This window comes from Python bivittatus, unplaced genomic scaffold, assembly GCF_059951505.1.
Source record: "Python bivittatus isolate LINGU-HERP-01145 unplaced genomic scaffold, Pbiv_v1 ctg000240_np1212, whole genome shotgun sequence".
Taxonomy (NCBI): Eukaryota; Metazoa; Chordata; class Lepidosauria; order Squamata; family Pythonidae; genus Python; species Python bivittatus.
Window position 1 is genome coordinate 1409714 of NW_028277051.1, and position 15293 is coordinate 1425006.

Here is a 15293-nt window from a genome sequence, read left to right on the forward strand (position 1 = left end):
ATCTTAAACCTGCCAAGGTTGGAAACGGTGGTCTAAGGCAGTGTTGTCCAAACTTGGGCACTTTAAGATGAGTGGACTTCAACTCCCAGAATTCCCCAGCCAGCCATGCTGGCTGGGGAATTCTGGGAGTTGAAGTCCACTCATCTTAAAGTGCCCAAGTTTGGACAACACTGGTCTAAGGCATAGCTGGAGATGCATCTGGAGGCATTTGCTCAGCCGAGAGGCGAGAAGAACAGAAGGGTCCCCAGGGCGGAGGGGTGGCCGTGCGTGCCGGAAGGGCCACGGCCCGTTCCACCATCTCTCCCGCCAAACAGTCGGCAGGCCGAACTCCATCCCGAAACGAAGAACCCAAACCCGACGAGATCCAGGCCCTCGCTGCGGAGGCTGAGCGGAAGACGCGGATGTGTCCACGGCTGCAGAAACGGGGTGGGGATTTGAATCATTTATAGACCTTAATAAATATGCAGATGAGCAGCAGAAAATTGGAGCCCTCGAGCTGTTCTCATTAATTATTGAAAGTTATGGTAATGTGGAGGCTGCTCATTTGCATACAGCCGCGGCCTGCCTCTCCACAGCACTGTGTGAAAAGAGGCCACCGTCACACCTTCTCCAGCCCAGCAGGGCCCCGGGCCTTCTGAGGCGGGGTGGGCAGGTTGACGGTAGACAGGTGTAGCTTCCACCTTCAGCTCAAGCCGCCTTCCTGCCAGATGGGACCCCTCAAATTGCACCCTTTTGGGCACGGTGCAGCCTCAGACTGTGGGCGAAAGAATCAACTGCATTTCCTAATGGCATTCCCAAATCCGCCAGCCGCTGCTTCCTTTAATTTTGCGCTTCCTTTCCTTGCACTGGGCACCTTCGGATCAGTCCTAAGATTTTTATTTGTTTAGGTAGGAAACCAAAGAGCACTTTAAAAAGAACATTGGGTAGTTCTGGGTTAATTAATTGGGCAGCAAGTATTTATCCTGACCTCAAAACGTTGCATTTTTCCAATTAATAGCAGCGCCAAGGTCTCCAGAGCAGCTGTTGCTCTTCCTCAAAGTCAAAGGAAAATACTTGTTAACTGGGGGAAATGTTAAAAATGTAAGATAAGAGAATAGAGCATTTAAAAAAACCCCAGTTAAACAGATTTTCTGGCCTCACACCATATGTCTTTCTAAAGACAATAAAGTGAGTCCAGCACACAGATGTTTACAAGATTGGCGTGGTGCAGGCAACGCTCTATCAAGTGAAAGGATTGGCGAGGACCGGCTGCCAAATGCCGATTCTGGCAAACTCAGGGTTGTGCCTGCCATCTGGGCCATGAACCTGGGTGGGTGGTGGTTTAATCTGAGCTAGCGAGATGCCAGTCATGGCCAACTTGTTTAATGACTCTCTGAAGTACTGCTTTGGGTCCAGAAGCGCAAGAGGCACTGCGTGCAAATGAAATCTTCTGTCCCGGAGGGACTTTACATGCCTTCCACAAGGGATCTGGCCGTGTCCACTGGCCCACTGGGCAGTGGAGGGGCAGGGGCAGGGGCAGGGGCCCTCAGCCCGTGCAGAACGGCGCTCCCCACGCAGCGCCTGCCTCTGCCTCGCATCCCTGTCTGGAAGGCCGCACCAGAGAGGCTTTGAGGTGGAGGCGTCTCCATCACAAATCTGTTATTTACGCCTCACTATTGCTCTGGAGGATTACGCTGTGCGGCAAAGCTGGTGGGGGAGCCCATCCCACCAGAGCACTCAAGCCTGGGCCATCTGTTCCAAACAAGCTGGGATTTGTGGCCTTGGCTGGGTTTCTCCCACAACGCGCACACACCAGTCACAGCAGCCCTCCCCACCTCCATGCTCGCTGGGAAGCCACCCACAGCTCAGAGAAGCAGGAGCAACTCAAGGTGGGGAGAAGGCAAGCCGAGATCCTGTGGCAGTGGGGAAGCGGCACCCTGGAGTCAGGGGCTGCCCTCTCCCTACCTAACCCCCCCCACGCAGAGAGCAGGGCCCCCGTCCCCACGCTCTCCTGAGCCTACGTGCAGAGGACCCACCCTTGCCCGCCTGGCCTGTTTTCAGCCCCAGAAACAGTTCACGGGCGCTGGAAGACGTCACCAGCTCACTTTTCATTAGCAGAGAAAAAGGTAGGGCTTCAAGAGGGCTAGAAGGCCCCGCTCTTGGGATTCAACTGCCAGAAAAATAATTATTTGCAAATGCTGGAATTAATGCCCCATAATGCCTTTTGCAATGTGATCATCGCAGCTCAAACACATTTCTTAAAAAATGTAAAGGGATTTGAATGTTTAGCTTGGTTTTTTGAAGACAAGTCCATTTAATTTAGATTCTAAAAACTTTAGTGCATAGATATTGTTGAATGGCGGTGGCAAGTGGGGGGGATCAGAGAAGGATCTGGTGCCAATCTCTCTCATCGCCCATGGGTAAGCGGGCATTTTAGGGGTGTTTGGTATTATCCCCTTGGGCTGCTAGTAACAGCAGATTCCCATAGCAGCTGGAACATGAAGCCTCATCCTATGCAAACCCAGATGTTCTGCTTGCAGGGATCAGCTGCTTTCTGCCCTCCGATTTAGGACGTGGGTGGAAGAAAAATGTCCCGGGTGAATCTGGCCAGCAGCCTGCGACTGTGGGGCCCAAGGCCCGATCCATCGGTCACTGAGCAACTGCCTGGACAATCCGGGACATCTGCCAAGGCACTCAAGTCAACGCTGCCCACGCTGGCAATGGAGCCAGCCAGAGGCTGGAATCTGCCAGGTCAGGTTTGAGTGACTGCCCGGGTTGCCTGCGCTGCCTACAGCTCAGTGCCTGCTTTCCAGGCAGGTCTGGATCCTGGCACGGCGGAGAGGTTTCCAGGGCCAGCTGGGGGACATCTGGCCCCGAGGTGTAACCGAAGATGAGCAGGGAGGAGGAGCGAGGCTAGCATGGACCCTGAGCAACCCCCTTCCAAAACCCCCCTAATCCTTTAAACGTCGCTGCGAAGTGTCAGAAAGCAGAATAAGGGCCATCAGGAAAGAGTCAAGATAGCGACTGGGGGCCCCAGAGGAATTGAAAGGGGGTGGCAGACGCCCCACCTTCCTTTGGCCATTGTTCCCCGGGACGCCAAGGCGGCAGGCAGGATGGACGTCTTTAAAACCACGGTCAGTTGGTGGGACCCATCTTAAAGACGGGCCGAACGTTGAACCGTCTGACGTGGGCCGAGGGGACTCGCTTCTGGCTTCGGAGGCAGGGTTCCCTTGCGACTCGACTTCCTCGTCTCCCAACACCCAGCTACGAGGGAGACAAATGTCGGCTTGCGCGCGGGAGCCAGGAAGTTTTAGCCTCCCAAAAAGGAAGGGAGGCCACCCCGGACCATCACCAATCCTCGGCCCTCCCGCCCCCCGGGGCTGGGAAATGGGAGGGCCGCCCACTGACTCTCTTCCAGAGTCACTTCTGCCAAGGGGAGGCTCAGACCCGGTTGAGTTCAGGGGCCGGATCGCTCCTTCAGTTGCAGCCGGACGGGATTTTCGATCATCAGAGGCGGACCCCGGTGCATCCGCGCAGGAGCTCCCGTTTGGAGCCTTACGCCAAACGCAGGCGATCCCTCGGCTTTGGTTCTCTAGAAGTAAACCTTTGAGAGCATAAAACCGAAGCGCGTTCTAATTACAGTTTGAGGTGGGAGGGCCGGGGGGGGGAGGAAGGCGTGCTTTGCTATCAGAAGGGCATGAGACGTGCCCCCCCCCGCTTTTCCTCTGCAAGCAGGCAGGTAACGTTCGCTCCAAGAAACGAGGACAGCAACGACGAGGGGTATTCACCAGCCTTAAATGACATTTATTCTCTTACTTAAAGTCGATAGATGGGGAAAATAAAATAAAACGCACAACTGAAGTAGTGCAAAAGAAGTATAAATCCAGCCCAGACACGGGAGAAGCAGGACGGTGCAGGACGCCCCTCGCCAGCCAGCCCCCTTCCAAGGTCGTGAGCACGTTTTGAGGGGGCTGTTGGGGAGGGGAGTCCTGGCCACAGAAGGGAGGGGGAGGGGGGAGTTTGGGGAAGGGGGAGAGAAGAGGCTCCTTTGGAAACCTGCCAGAGTCCACAGTGGGCCGAAAGGGCAGGGACGGTGCCGGGCAGCCCGTGAGCAAATCTAGCATGTGCAGCCCGGCCCAACTCTGGGCCTCGTGCGTCGCGTGCAAGTGTGCAGTGATGGATGCGTTGCCACAGCAGAACAGGGGGGGGGAGCGGGGGCTGATTTTGCTGTGAGGCTCCACTCGGGGGCAGCCCTGGACTCAGGTGCCTGGAACCGGGCGAGTGGTGGGTGACGTGCGCAAGCGCGGGCGGGGCAGGCGAGCCTCCAGAAGGGCCAACTGCGTTATCCCCCTGGGCTCTCTCCCCCCAAGGGAAGAAGAAGGGGAGGAAGGAAGGGGTGAGGGGGACTGGGCATGTGCGTGCAGAAACACCCCCTTTGGGGTTCAACTTTAATTAAAATTCCTGCCAGGAGCGGGGAGGGTCGGTCTTCCCAGAGACCGGAGGAGGACCAGGAGGGGTTTAAGTTAGGGGCTGGGGGGGGGCTGATGCAAAGGACAGGCAAGATTCCCCCCACCCACGGCACACGCACACACACTCACACCACAGTCGAGGAGCAGCAGCAGCGGCTCCCCTGCCTTCCCTGGAGCAGTCCTGCAACCGCAAACGGGGCCATCGGAGGCGAACTGGCCGGGAGCGCAAAACCCTTCTGGCACACACAGGCCCGCCTGACTGCAGCGGAGGGGCAGGCCGGGCCTCCCCCCACCTTTCAGTCAGAGGAGCAAACAGCCTCCAGGCCCGACAGCTGTCTTCTAGCCCCCGGCAGGGGACAGAGGAGTCCCCCCTCCAGCAGTGCACTGGCCAAGGAGCCAACCAAGGGGGGCCTGCCTGACCATCCATCCGCAGAGCAAGAGGGGAGGCGGCCCTGGGAAAGGGCACGTGGCCTGCCAGCCGGCTCCTGCCCGGATCTAGGCTGTGGTGTCAGCGGGCTTGCTCTCGGAGTCGCTGTCGCTCAGGTAACTCCGGGAGGACTTGGACCTGTGGGTGCTGTCAAAGGTGTCTCGCTCCTCATCCGATCGGTCGCAGGTAAACGGTTTCCAATGGCCGGGGGGGCTGAAGAGGAAGACGAGAGAGTTACAAACCCAGCGGGACACGAGCAGAGAGACCGTTTTTGTATCAAGGGCACCCGCGCCAAACCTGCATCGGGTCCGCGTGATTGCCCCCTTCAGAGGCGGTTTCTTTCCGTATCCCACTGTCATGATGTTAACACAAGGCCGCACGGACACGCACACGCACAAGAGACGTTGACAAAAGGGTCTGTTAGTATTCCCTAGCCACATGTTTCTCCTCTCTCCCTCCTCCTAGAAAGCCCCTTGAAATTGGCTGGGGGCCGGTTATCAAGCTGCAGGAGCCCTTTGTGAGGGATGGCCACTGATAAGACAACTCTTTGCAGTCTTCGGGAAGCAGGAAGGACCAACATTTAATGGCTTTTCCTTGGCTCTGCAGGCCGACCCATCCTCTTGCCACTATTTCTTTGAAAAGTCCACCCCCCCCCCCGTTTCATTCTATGATTTTTGTTGACCGTTGATCCTGCGGGCCATTAAGTTGGGAAATCTCTTCCCACCTGTAGAAAAATTCTGCAACATTCCTCCCCAGCAAAAACATCAACTTTTAATCTAAGCAGGCGACAAAATCCATGTCTGCGGGACATGTGTGACTATCGTCCCCACAGAGGTAAGACGGGCCCCCACCTCGATGCTCCTCCGCAAGGCCCCGAAGACGTGGCTTTGCCAGCGGGCCTGGGGGTCCCAGGTCGGCCCGGAGCCCATCAAATGGCCAGTGCAAGTGCACTGCGGTTGCCGGCAGGGTGGGGTGGGGTGGGGTGGGGTGGGGGTTGGAGTGGGTTTCGTACTTGGGATTTTTGTTCCTGTAAGCCGCCCGGAGTCACCGTGAGTTGAGCTGGGCAGCCATATAAATCGCTTATATCAATAAATAAAGAAAATCCTCCCATTCTCTCCTCTTCATGGGGAAGCCTCGTTTTCAGTGCTGTGCGAGGGAGGTGCAAAATGAAATAGCCCCAACTGCAGCCTTATGCTCCCACCCCCAAGGCAAACGCCGGAGCGCATGGGACCCTTCAAACATTTCCCTTCTGCAATTACAAGATCCTTCACTTGCCTGAGTTTCTAAGACAGCAAATTTCTGTGCTTTATTGGTTAACAGGGGACAATAATGTTAATGTTAGCCATGTTGGGTAGGGAAAACAAATACTGACAGGCTGGTACTTCAGAAAGGAAACCGATGCGAACGGAAAACGTAGATGGCTGGACGTCGCCTGGACAGCCTTACCTAGCTGGGTGGACCCAACTTGGCAAGGTAACGGGGAAGGCACCATGACATTTGCTCTTCCGATTAAGATGTGGTCCCCATAAGCTTGGCAGATCAGGGGCAAGAGGCTCAGAGGGGCAGATTCTCGTGACGCCAAAAGCGAAATGCCTTCGTACCAAAGTCAGCCGCAGTCTGTGAACGGAAGCCCACTCTCTGCAACGTGCAGGAAGATGTAAGCTCTCCCACTCTGCGACTCTCCGGCTCTTTTGTGTTATATAAAGGGGCAGTACAAGGCCCTGAAGCCACCCCCTTAACACTGTGCCGTGTCCATGTCCGGGGTGGGGGCAGGTCACCAGGGGCGACAGACTCGCTTGCTGAATTCTAGGATGGCCTCCCGTGCCCAGCCTTGAGGGGTTGGCAGCGGTGGTCCCCTCTTCGCCGGATGGGTTCCGGCAGAGGCTGGACTGCCACGGGTTGGGGGTGCGCTGATTTGGACTCCTGCCCCTTCCAACTCAAGGGGTCTATGACGGAGAGAACATGAGCGCACCTATACAACGGAGCAGTTGCCTCGCAGGGACTCCAGAGGGGAAACGAGAGGCCTGGGCGCTTAAACACGGCCGCAGAATCTTCCGCTGGCTCTCCGGCAGCCCTGCCTGTTCCGTCGATCTTAGCTTGCTTGGGGAAACGGTTAAGCTAGTAGCTTGCTTTCACAAGAACTCATTATTCATTTCTATTTTTTCCCCCCCAAGATACTTCCAGGGCATTCAGTGGTGATTTACTCTCCCCCACAGTTATCAGAGCTAAGCAAATAATCTGTAGCAAATCAGGCATTTGTTGAAAATTTCACCCCTGTCTGTCGCAAGCCACGTTCCGGGAAAAAGAAAAGAAGAAATAACCCCACAAACTTGCTCATTACATGGAGCTATTTGCAAATTCCCTCCTGGCATGCAAAATTTGCTGGTGGAAGAATTTGCTACTGGAACCTTACAATTGATCCCTCCCGTCACCCCAAATTAGTTAAGTTGCCTCCACCACAGCCTCGCTGGCTGCAATTAGGAGAGCTGTAATGCGCACACAGTGCAAATTCAAATCTTTATCAACCCAAATGCATAACTGGGAGTCAACTCCTGCTCTTGGAAAAAGCGTAATGGGGAGACTCAAGTCGCGCATCTAACCACTTCCTGGCAAGGCGTGGGGGTCTGGTCTACGCAGCTCCTAATTCCTGCCAGATTTAAAGCTCCTCTAGAAGAGAGAGGGGGGGAGATCCTTCCAGCTTCACCTCTGCAGCCAGAGGCGGAGGTGACCTACAAGAGGGTAGCCCCCCCAGGCCTCCTGCCTCACCCCTTGATGCTTCTCCAACAGGCTTTTGTAGTTTTCTGTATTAGGGAATTTACGAGACGCCCTTCAGCATAAGCAGTTAAGAACGAAACAAATACGATCACGTCCGACAATAAAAGAACAAAAAAACATAAGAGTGTCCTCATTCAACAAGCCAAGCCAAGCCAAGCCAAGCCACGGGAAGCAATTAAAACCTGTTACTCAACTTATTCAAAGTGGCTGCAGAAGATGCCAATGAAGCAACTAAAAAGGCCCCTCCTGGTGCCAGAGACACATCAGGCAAGAGGCGGCGGCCACCAAGACATTCCCTGCCAGGGTATTGCCAAAACATCTAAGCGGGGAACAAGCCTGCAGAAGATCCCTCACTCACAGCCAGCTGAAGAACTGGTCCCTGCAAGTGGTGGGCACCATGGGGTCCCCAGCCCAGCCCAGCCCAGCCCAGCCCAACCCAGCCCAGCCCAGCCCAGCCCAGCCCAGCCCAGCCCAGCCCAGCCTGGAATAAATACACATCCCTGTTGGCAGCAGGTAGGGTTTTGACCATGGTGTCTAAGCTTTCCAGCCCAGCTCCAGCAAACAAACACCCCAGGTCCATTGCGAGAATCGGCTTTCAACGCCTTGTTTCCTACAATGACCACTGGGTTAAAAGTATGCTCTTCCCACAATGTGTGCTCCATGAAGGACGTTTGTGAAACCCCTGTACACAAAAAGGCGCAGCCGAAGAAAGGAGATGCGTGCGCCATGTTCTCTTGCACATTTTTTCTTGCACCCAGGAGAAACGTCTTCAGAGAAGCTGGATGGCGAGACGCTTAGGATGAAAGGAGAGTTTTACGGAGTGCAGAACCGATCTGCGGAGTGGCTACGCCACAAAGATGTTGTGAGGGCGGCCAGCTTGGCAGGAGATGAGCTGCTGGGGGATACTCGGTCTCTGTGACGGCAGAGGCAGTCTGGAGTGAGTCTAGTTGCCAGGGAGCACCCCTGTCCCACGCGGGGCCTCTCACAGATGGTGTCCGGTTGGCTACTCCAGGAACGGAATGCCAGGCTAAGCGGGGCCGGGGGGCTAACCCAACATGCTTCTTCTGATGTTCTTCGACACTTAACCGGCAGGACCGTGGGCAGCTTGCCGAAGGGGCCGTAATGGAGGGGGGCTTGCACAGGAGAGAGGTGGGCAGAGTGGGGTACGCACACGCCACAACCTTTCCCTTCTCGCTCTGTATTTCTGCAGCCCAGCATGCCCTGGCTTCGAGAAAGCCCCCCTCTCTTCCTCCTTCCTCCCGCTCTCCACTTGTCCAAACCCAATTCCACTCCTCCCAGCTCCGTTTCTGTTATGTCAGCTGGAGCGTTAAGTGCATTAAGAAATCTGAAGCACAACATTCTCCCAGCTGCAGGAGGCTGCACCGGCAATTGAACATTTTAAAAAAGAAATTGCTTTCAAAAGGGGGGAAAAGAACCCGCACGGGCACACATGGCGCACACACACATTCTTGCCTTTCCAGATAGTTCTTCCATTCAAAGCTGTCGGAAACAATTTAGTACACAAATAATTTTGGTGGGCGTGCGGAGGGGGATCACACCAACACACGCATGCACACACACACGGACTTGCCTTCGCCGCTGCAGCTTCCCCTCTTCTAACACTTGCTGCAGAGCCCCCCATCCCTCCCCTCTCCCTTGTCACATCTCTGAGGTGGGCAAACAAAGGCTCCCACTGCAGGAGGGAACAGCTGCCAAACATGGAGTGCTTGGTTCTGGCAAGGCTTTGAGGCTTCTCTTCCCTCCCTCCAGCCTCACGGAGGCCCGCTGGCGTTTGCCTGGCACAGGTAAAAAACGGGGGTGGATGGAGAAGTGGCAGGTGGTGAAAAGAGAAGAGTCCGGCCTCCTGAGGAGAAGAGCGGCTCCTCTCCCTGGCGGGTGTCTCAAGGCCACTCCTGCAGAGCGAAAGCCTTCAAGAGGCTGTCTTCTTCGTGCCACGTGAGGAAGTCCTTGACCACGGGCAGCTCATGATCCAGACAGCATCTGGTTTGGCAGCTCGCAGACCAGGCAAGCCTGGCCTTCTTTTTGAGGCTTCTCCCTTGACCTGGAAGGCTTGAGCGGAGCTCTCATGACCTGAGCCTTCTCCCTTGACCTGGAAGCCTGCTCGGACAAGACTGGGCCACTCCCCTCCGGAACAGCCTCTCCGGTTGTATTTCAACCTAGATACGGGGAGGCAATGCGAGTATCTGCTTAGCGGTCTTTGCCAGCCCAGCCAACCAGCCACTTTCTTCCTGGGCCACGGAGGGCTTTCCAGAAGCGATGACTCACATCCAAAGAACAGCAGAGAAGCCAAGAGCAGCATGTTGAAACGAAGCACCTCCCCACCCCACCCCCTTTTTAAAAAAAACTGAAAACTTTTCTGACTCACAGCCCCTCGTCTCTCAGATACAAGTGGGAGTGCGCTGTGGGGAGAGGAGTGGTGTAGGCCCGTCAACTGTCTAAGGAATAAAGGCAGCCAATTCTTGAAGGCTTCCGAGTGGACAGCAGCTCCTCGGGACCCTGTTTTCTTCTGGACCTAATCCTCAGACCGCAGAGGACCATGGCCAGAGACAGCCAGGCTCTTCTCAGGAAGATGCCAGCAGGGGGAAAGGAAGTGAGCGCCAGGGCATCTTCTGCTCCCACCACAAGTTTTGGAAGCTGTCGCCCTTCCTTGTAGGCTGCAAGGGGACCGTTGCCACAAGCTGAGCAAGACCCTTCTTAAGCATCAGCAGCTCACCTCCACCACAAAAAAAGAGGACCTTGATCAACGGGGACCTTCTCTGCTGCACGAAACGGTTGCGACCATCCTAGCTCAAACAGCACAGAGACTGGCATGGGAGGGCTAATCAACAACCCACAAGGACAGGGTTAGTTCCTGGAGACACGCATCCATGCTTGAGGTCAGTCCACAAAATACAAGAATCCCAAGCTTCCGTATTTGGCCACCATGCAGAAAACCGCTTGGGCATCCTTCCGGTCTGGCTATTGGAACAGCTGTCCACCCAGCCGGAAGCCCCCCGCCCACCCTTCCCAGCCCCCCTCTGCCCGGGTTAGAGATTAGTCAGGAACACCGTGCTGACACTCGGCACACTCCATGCGGCCACCTGCCTTAGTCGCTCTCTGGCCGGTACAGATACTTCATCATCAGGCTGTCCACTTGCTTTTTGTGCTGCTTCTCCTCCTTCTTCAGCTGCTTGCTGGACTTCCTAGCCTCGTGGCCCCCCTCTCTGGGGACGCTGCCACCCTCCCCGTCAGACCACTTCGGGCCCTTCTTGATGCTGGAGTTGCTACGATAGGAGACGGTGGAGCTGGAAGATGACTCTGAAGAAGACCCGGAGCGGGACCGCTGCTGCTTCTTCTTCTTGGACTTCTTCTTGGACTTCTTGGCATGCCTTTTGGAGCTCTTCCTCTGCCGCTCGGAAGAGGAGGAAGAGGAGGAAGAAGAGGAGGAGTCACTGGAGGAACTATTGCTCCTCTTCCGGCTTCTCCTACCCTTCGTTTTCTGATGAGGCCTGTAGAAATCCAAGGCCGAGGCTGACCGGCGTAGGCTGCTAGCCGGGTGCTCGACGGTCTCCAGGAGGGCAACGCTCTTGGCGCTGTGGACGCTCCTGCGGTCCTCCTCCTCCGAGTCAGGGTCCCGGCTGGAGCACCTGAACTTGATGGGCTTGTAGTTTAACACCTCACTGATAGCCGCCTCCAGATCCGGGTCCAAGTAACTGCGATGGCCGACCGGCCGGATGTCAGCTTCATCTGCCTGCAGGTCCTCTGAGGTGGACGTCCGGGGTCGAGGTGGCACGGAGAGGCTGCGGGAGAGGGAGTGTTGGCTGCAGAGGGAGCGAGAGTCGCTCAGGGCCACGCTGGCCGCGTCGTCCAGCCGGGAGCGGCTCAAGGAGACACGTGAGCCTGGGCGGCTGTGGGACGGGCTGAGGTCATCCAAGCGAGAAGCACTCCGCCGCAAGCTTCCAGGGCTCGAGAGCGCAAGGCTGAGAGACGACCGGGTGTCATCCTCCCGGGCGTCCAGGCTACCCCAGGAGGCCCCGCTCTGACTGACCGGGCCAGAGAGGACTGATGCCCGATCCAATTCGGCAGCTGAGACAGACCAGCGCTTCTCCTGTCCCTTGGGGAGGCGTCTGCTGGCCTCCGAGAAGGTCTGGGAGAGGACCGAGCCCCTCTCGTTGAGCTCCTCCATGCCTCCTCCGAGGGGCTTCTTCCAGGACGCGAGGGAGCCGCCCTCATCCAAGCCACCGGCCACCGAGTTGCGGCTGGCCTTGCGGAAGGAGCGGTCCGGAGAGGCCGGGCGCTCGCTCAGGGTGGAGAAGAGGCTCTCCTCGTCCCCCTTCCCTCCAATGGAGTCCTTGAGGTTGGCGCGCTTCCGGTAGCTCAGGGAGCTCAGGACAGAGGCCGGCCTCTCCTCCCCTTCCTTCGCCTCCTTGCCAGCCGAATCCAGGGTGGGCCTGACGGAGGCAGGCGAGGGGAGAAGGCCGCGGCGGGGAAAGAGAACAGGAGAGAGAGAGAAATGGTTAACTGGAGGGTAGGAGCCTCCGTGGTGGGTAGGCGCCCAAGACGGCCCGAAGAAACGCTCGGGGGGCAGAGACCCCGCCCGGGAAGCCTCGTGCCAACGAAGGCATTATTCCAACCCAGCGCTTCGGGCTTTGTGTTTCGTTTCGTTTTGTTTAAAAACAAAAAAAAAAACACCCTCTGCCATCGATTTCAATTTATTTTGTTGTCAGCTACCTGGGAAACGCTGGCAGCGTGGCGCAATTGATTCCCCCAGCAGTGGCCAAAAATAAAAGGGGAGCATTATCTCCCGCAGCCAAACATTCTACATGCATGTGAAGGAATAAATTAAACCAATTAAGAGGAGGCGTCCGCTTTTTTCCCTGGAGGGGGGTCTGGAGAGAAGGAGAAAGAAGGAGGGGGGGAGAGGGACGATGCCTGAACCCCTACAGCAGTGTTTCTCAACCTTGGCGGCTTTCAGAGGTGTGGACTTCAAATCCCAGAATTCTGGGAGTTGAAGTCCACACCTCTGAAAGCCGCCAAGGTTGAGAAACACTGCCCTAGAGGGAAAACCACATCTGTTCTGATGGAGCAGAAGCTGGACTGGCATCTTCCCCGGTCACTTTCACCCAACGTGGCCCAGGGCACTCCAAGGAGTGCATCTCAGCCCAGCCCGAGGAGGGGAGGCCCCGTCTCCTGCCCCTTCCCGAAATACCCGGAGCTTGCAAGTCGGAGCAGGCAGGCAGCTCGACTCTGCCCGTGCCAACAGCGTCAGGCTGCCACACTCCTCCATGCGGCGGGTTGCCATGGCAACACGGGTCCTATAAATAGCCTGTCTGGTTGCTGGACACTTCCAAAGCTTGGGCGGGAGGACATGGGGGGGAGGCAGTGGCGAGAGGCCAACATCCGGAGGCTCTGCCAGGGACGCCACCTTGGTCAGACCGTGGCCTGAAGGGGTAAGACGGGCAGGGGGGTGGGGGGAGCAGGAAACATGGCGGGCAGATATTCTTTATTTGATTGATCTGCCACCCGGACCCAGAAAGACTCTTAAATGCAGAGAAACAGAGTGCAAACGACCGAAATGTCACCGGATGGTGTTGTCTGATGCTCTTCCGGGTTACCAGAGGGCGACTGGCCTCCCTGGTGTGGGGGCTGCCTGGGAAGAGGGAGGGGGCGGCCCTTGTGGGCACCCACTGCCCTTTCTCGAGGAAGTGGCCCTTGCAGTCAATGTGCCCTCAAGGGAAAGGGAACCTGTGGTCGCCCAGAAGAGAGCCCGGGGGGACCACAGGTTCCACACTGGGACCCTCCAGCTGCTGCCCCCCCAGGGGTCCAGGAGGGAGGCCCCCACAAGGGCAGGACCCAAATGGCCTGGGGTGCTCAGAGGGGGCCATCCACAGGCCTCGCAAAGCGATCTGGCGGGAGGGGGGGTTGTGGAGCCCACAGGGGTTTAAAACAAGGCTTTGCATGCACACCCCCACACCCCCACACGCATGCGCCGCCCCCCCCCCCGAGCAGCTCTCTTCTGTGCCTTCTCCCCACCCTGCAACAATCCGGGACAAAGAACAATTCCTCTGTTACTCTGGAGGCCCAGCGGGGAGCCTTGCAACGAGGTGGAGCAGGAATGTCACGAACTGGGAGGTTGGGAGCACTCACACCGGGTCCAGTGAGGGGCACAGCGCCTGCTTTCAGGACCGGGGTCTGACACCGGGGTTTTCGGGAGCGACTGCAGCCCGGCTCCCACAATCACACGTGATCAGGAGCTGCACGTCTGCAACAGGCGTTTCCACACACGGCCCAACGGGACGAAAGCATCCGGCGCGTGTAAGCCACCCGTGGGGCTGGCCCCTCCCCAACCCGCTGGCACGACCCCGAAGTCAGGAGTCCTCTCCCCCGCGGGAAAGAGCCCGAGGGCGCCAGGCCGACCTGCTGCTCTTCAAACTGCCGTCCTCCGAGACCGACTTGGAAGAGCCTTTGTTCTTGGAAAGCCACGACTTCACTCCGTCCACGCGGTCCTCCAACTCGGAATCGGGGTCCGAGTCTCCCTCGCTGGCGAGAGAAAAAGCAAGAGGAGGTTCAGGGCCGTGCTCCAAAAGCGTGGCCGGCGCCCAAGACATCAGGCAGGGGTCTTTAGCAAGCCTAGGTGAGGAGGGTTAATCGGCACTCGGAAATCCAACATTCAGAAGCCCCACCCCGTCCCCCGCAGCTGAAACAGCCCCCTGAGCTTCACCCAGGTCCTCTCAGACAGAGGAAGAGGAGGCAGAGGGACAGACGGATGACGCGGAGCCCCCCCGCCCCCCCGAGCCTTCGCTCTCACTCCAGGCTGCTGCTAATCTCCAGCCTTGCTTCCCCAACGGTGGCCATTGTCCCAGAGCGGCTTAGGACGGGGCCAGGCTGGAAAAGGCTCCCACCTTCCACATGGGTCAGGGAGGGTCTGGGGGCAGGCAGGGACAGCTCCGCCACCCCTTCCCACAGTGTCCCCCTGCCCAGCCCCTCTGCGGCCGAAGGAGGAGACTGCTGCTGCTGCTGCTGCCGCCGCTCAAATCTCAACGCTCAGCCAGAAGACCTTGCCGGACCTTCCGGTTAAGCGCCCCCACGTCCGTTTCCACCTCCTGGTGCCTCACCCCTCTCTGCACAAGGCCATCCCTGATTCTCCGGACAAGTTCCTCCCCTTGAGAAAATGCCCACAGCCGAGCGCCTGGAGCTCTAGAGGGCATTTATACTCCCTGAGCTTGATTGACTGATTGATTGATTGGTTCGGTTTAGCACTGCCTGACTCCAGACAGCTCACGACACGAGCAATTTAAAACAACCATCTACACAACAGTAAAAAGATGGCGGATCCGGTTGACACATAAATCATACACCCAACAGGGGCTGCAGACCCCCTACCCCAAAGCCTGGGAGCAGACCCAGGCCTTCAAGGCCTTACAGAACGCCATCCGGGTGGGAAGGCACCCAGAGCAGGCCAACCCTGGAGATACCCCAGGAGATGGGTGGTGCCTCAAATAAGCAGGCCCCGTGTCCCGAGGGCTTTATAGTGCAAAACCAGCACCTTGAATCGGACCCAGAAGCCTCCTGGGAGCCAGTGCAGCTTGCAAAGCAGGGGTGTCACAGTGATGGGCCTTGGTGTGCCCATCACTGCCCACACC

The 15293-nt window shown here is 57.3% G+C and overlaps 1 protein-coding gene across 11 annotated transcripts in view; it reads right to left on the minus strand.

The window, feature by feature from the left end:
• Positions 1 to 3758: 3758 nt before the first annotated feature.
• Positions 3759 to 15293, minus strand: part of MYO18A (myosin XVIIIA) — a 122576-nt gene continuing 111041 nt past the window's right edge. For 9 of the 11 annotated variants that reach the window (XM_088138698.1, XM_088138699.1, XM_088138697.1 and 6 more), the window contains 3 exons: positions 14068 to 14190; positions 10756 to 12101; positions 4961 to 5088 (listed from right to left, as the gene is read on the minus strand). In XM_088138698.1, the coding sequence (XP_087994824.1) occupies positions 10757 to 12101; positions 14068 to 14190 (1468 nt within the window). In that variant the 3' untranslated portion in view covers positions 4961 to 5088; position 10756. Of the gene's footprint in view, positions 5089 to 10755; positions 12102 to 14067; positions 14191 to 15293 lie in introns of all 11 variants that reach the window. The other 2 variants (XM_088138706.1, XM_088138705.1) reach the window with 1 other exon arrangement.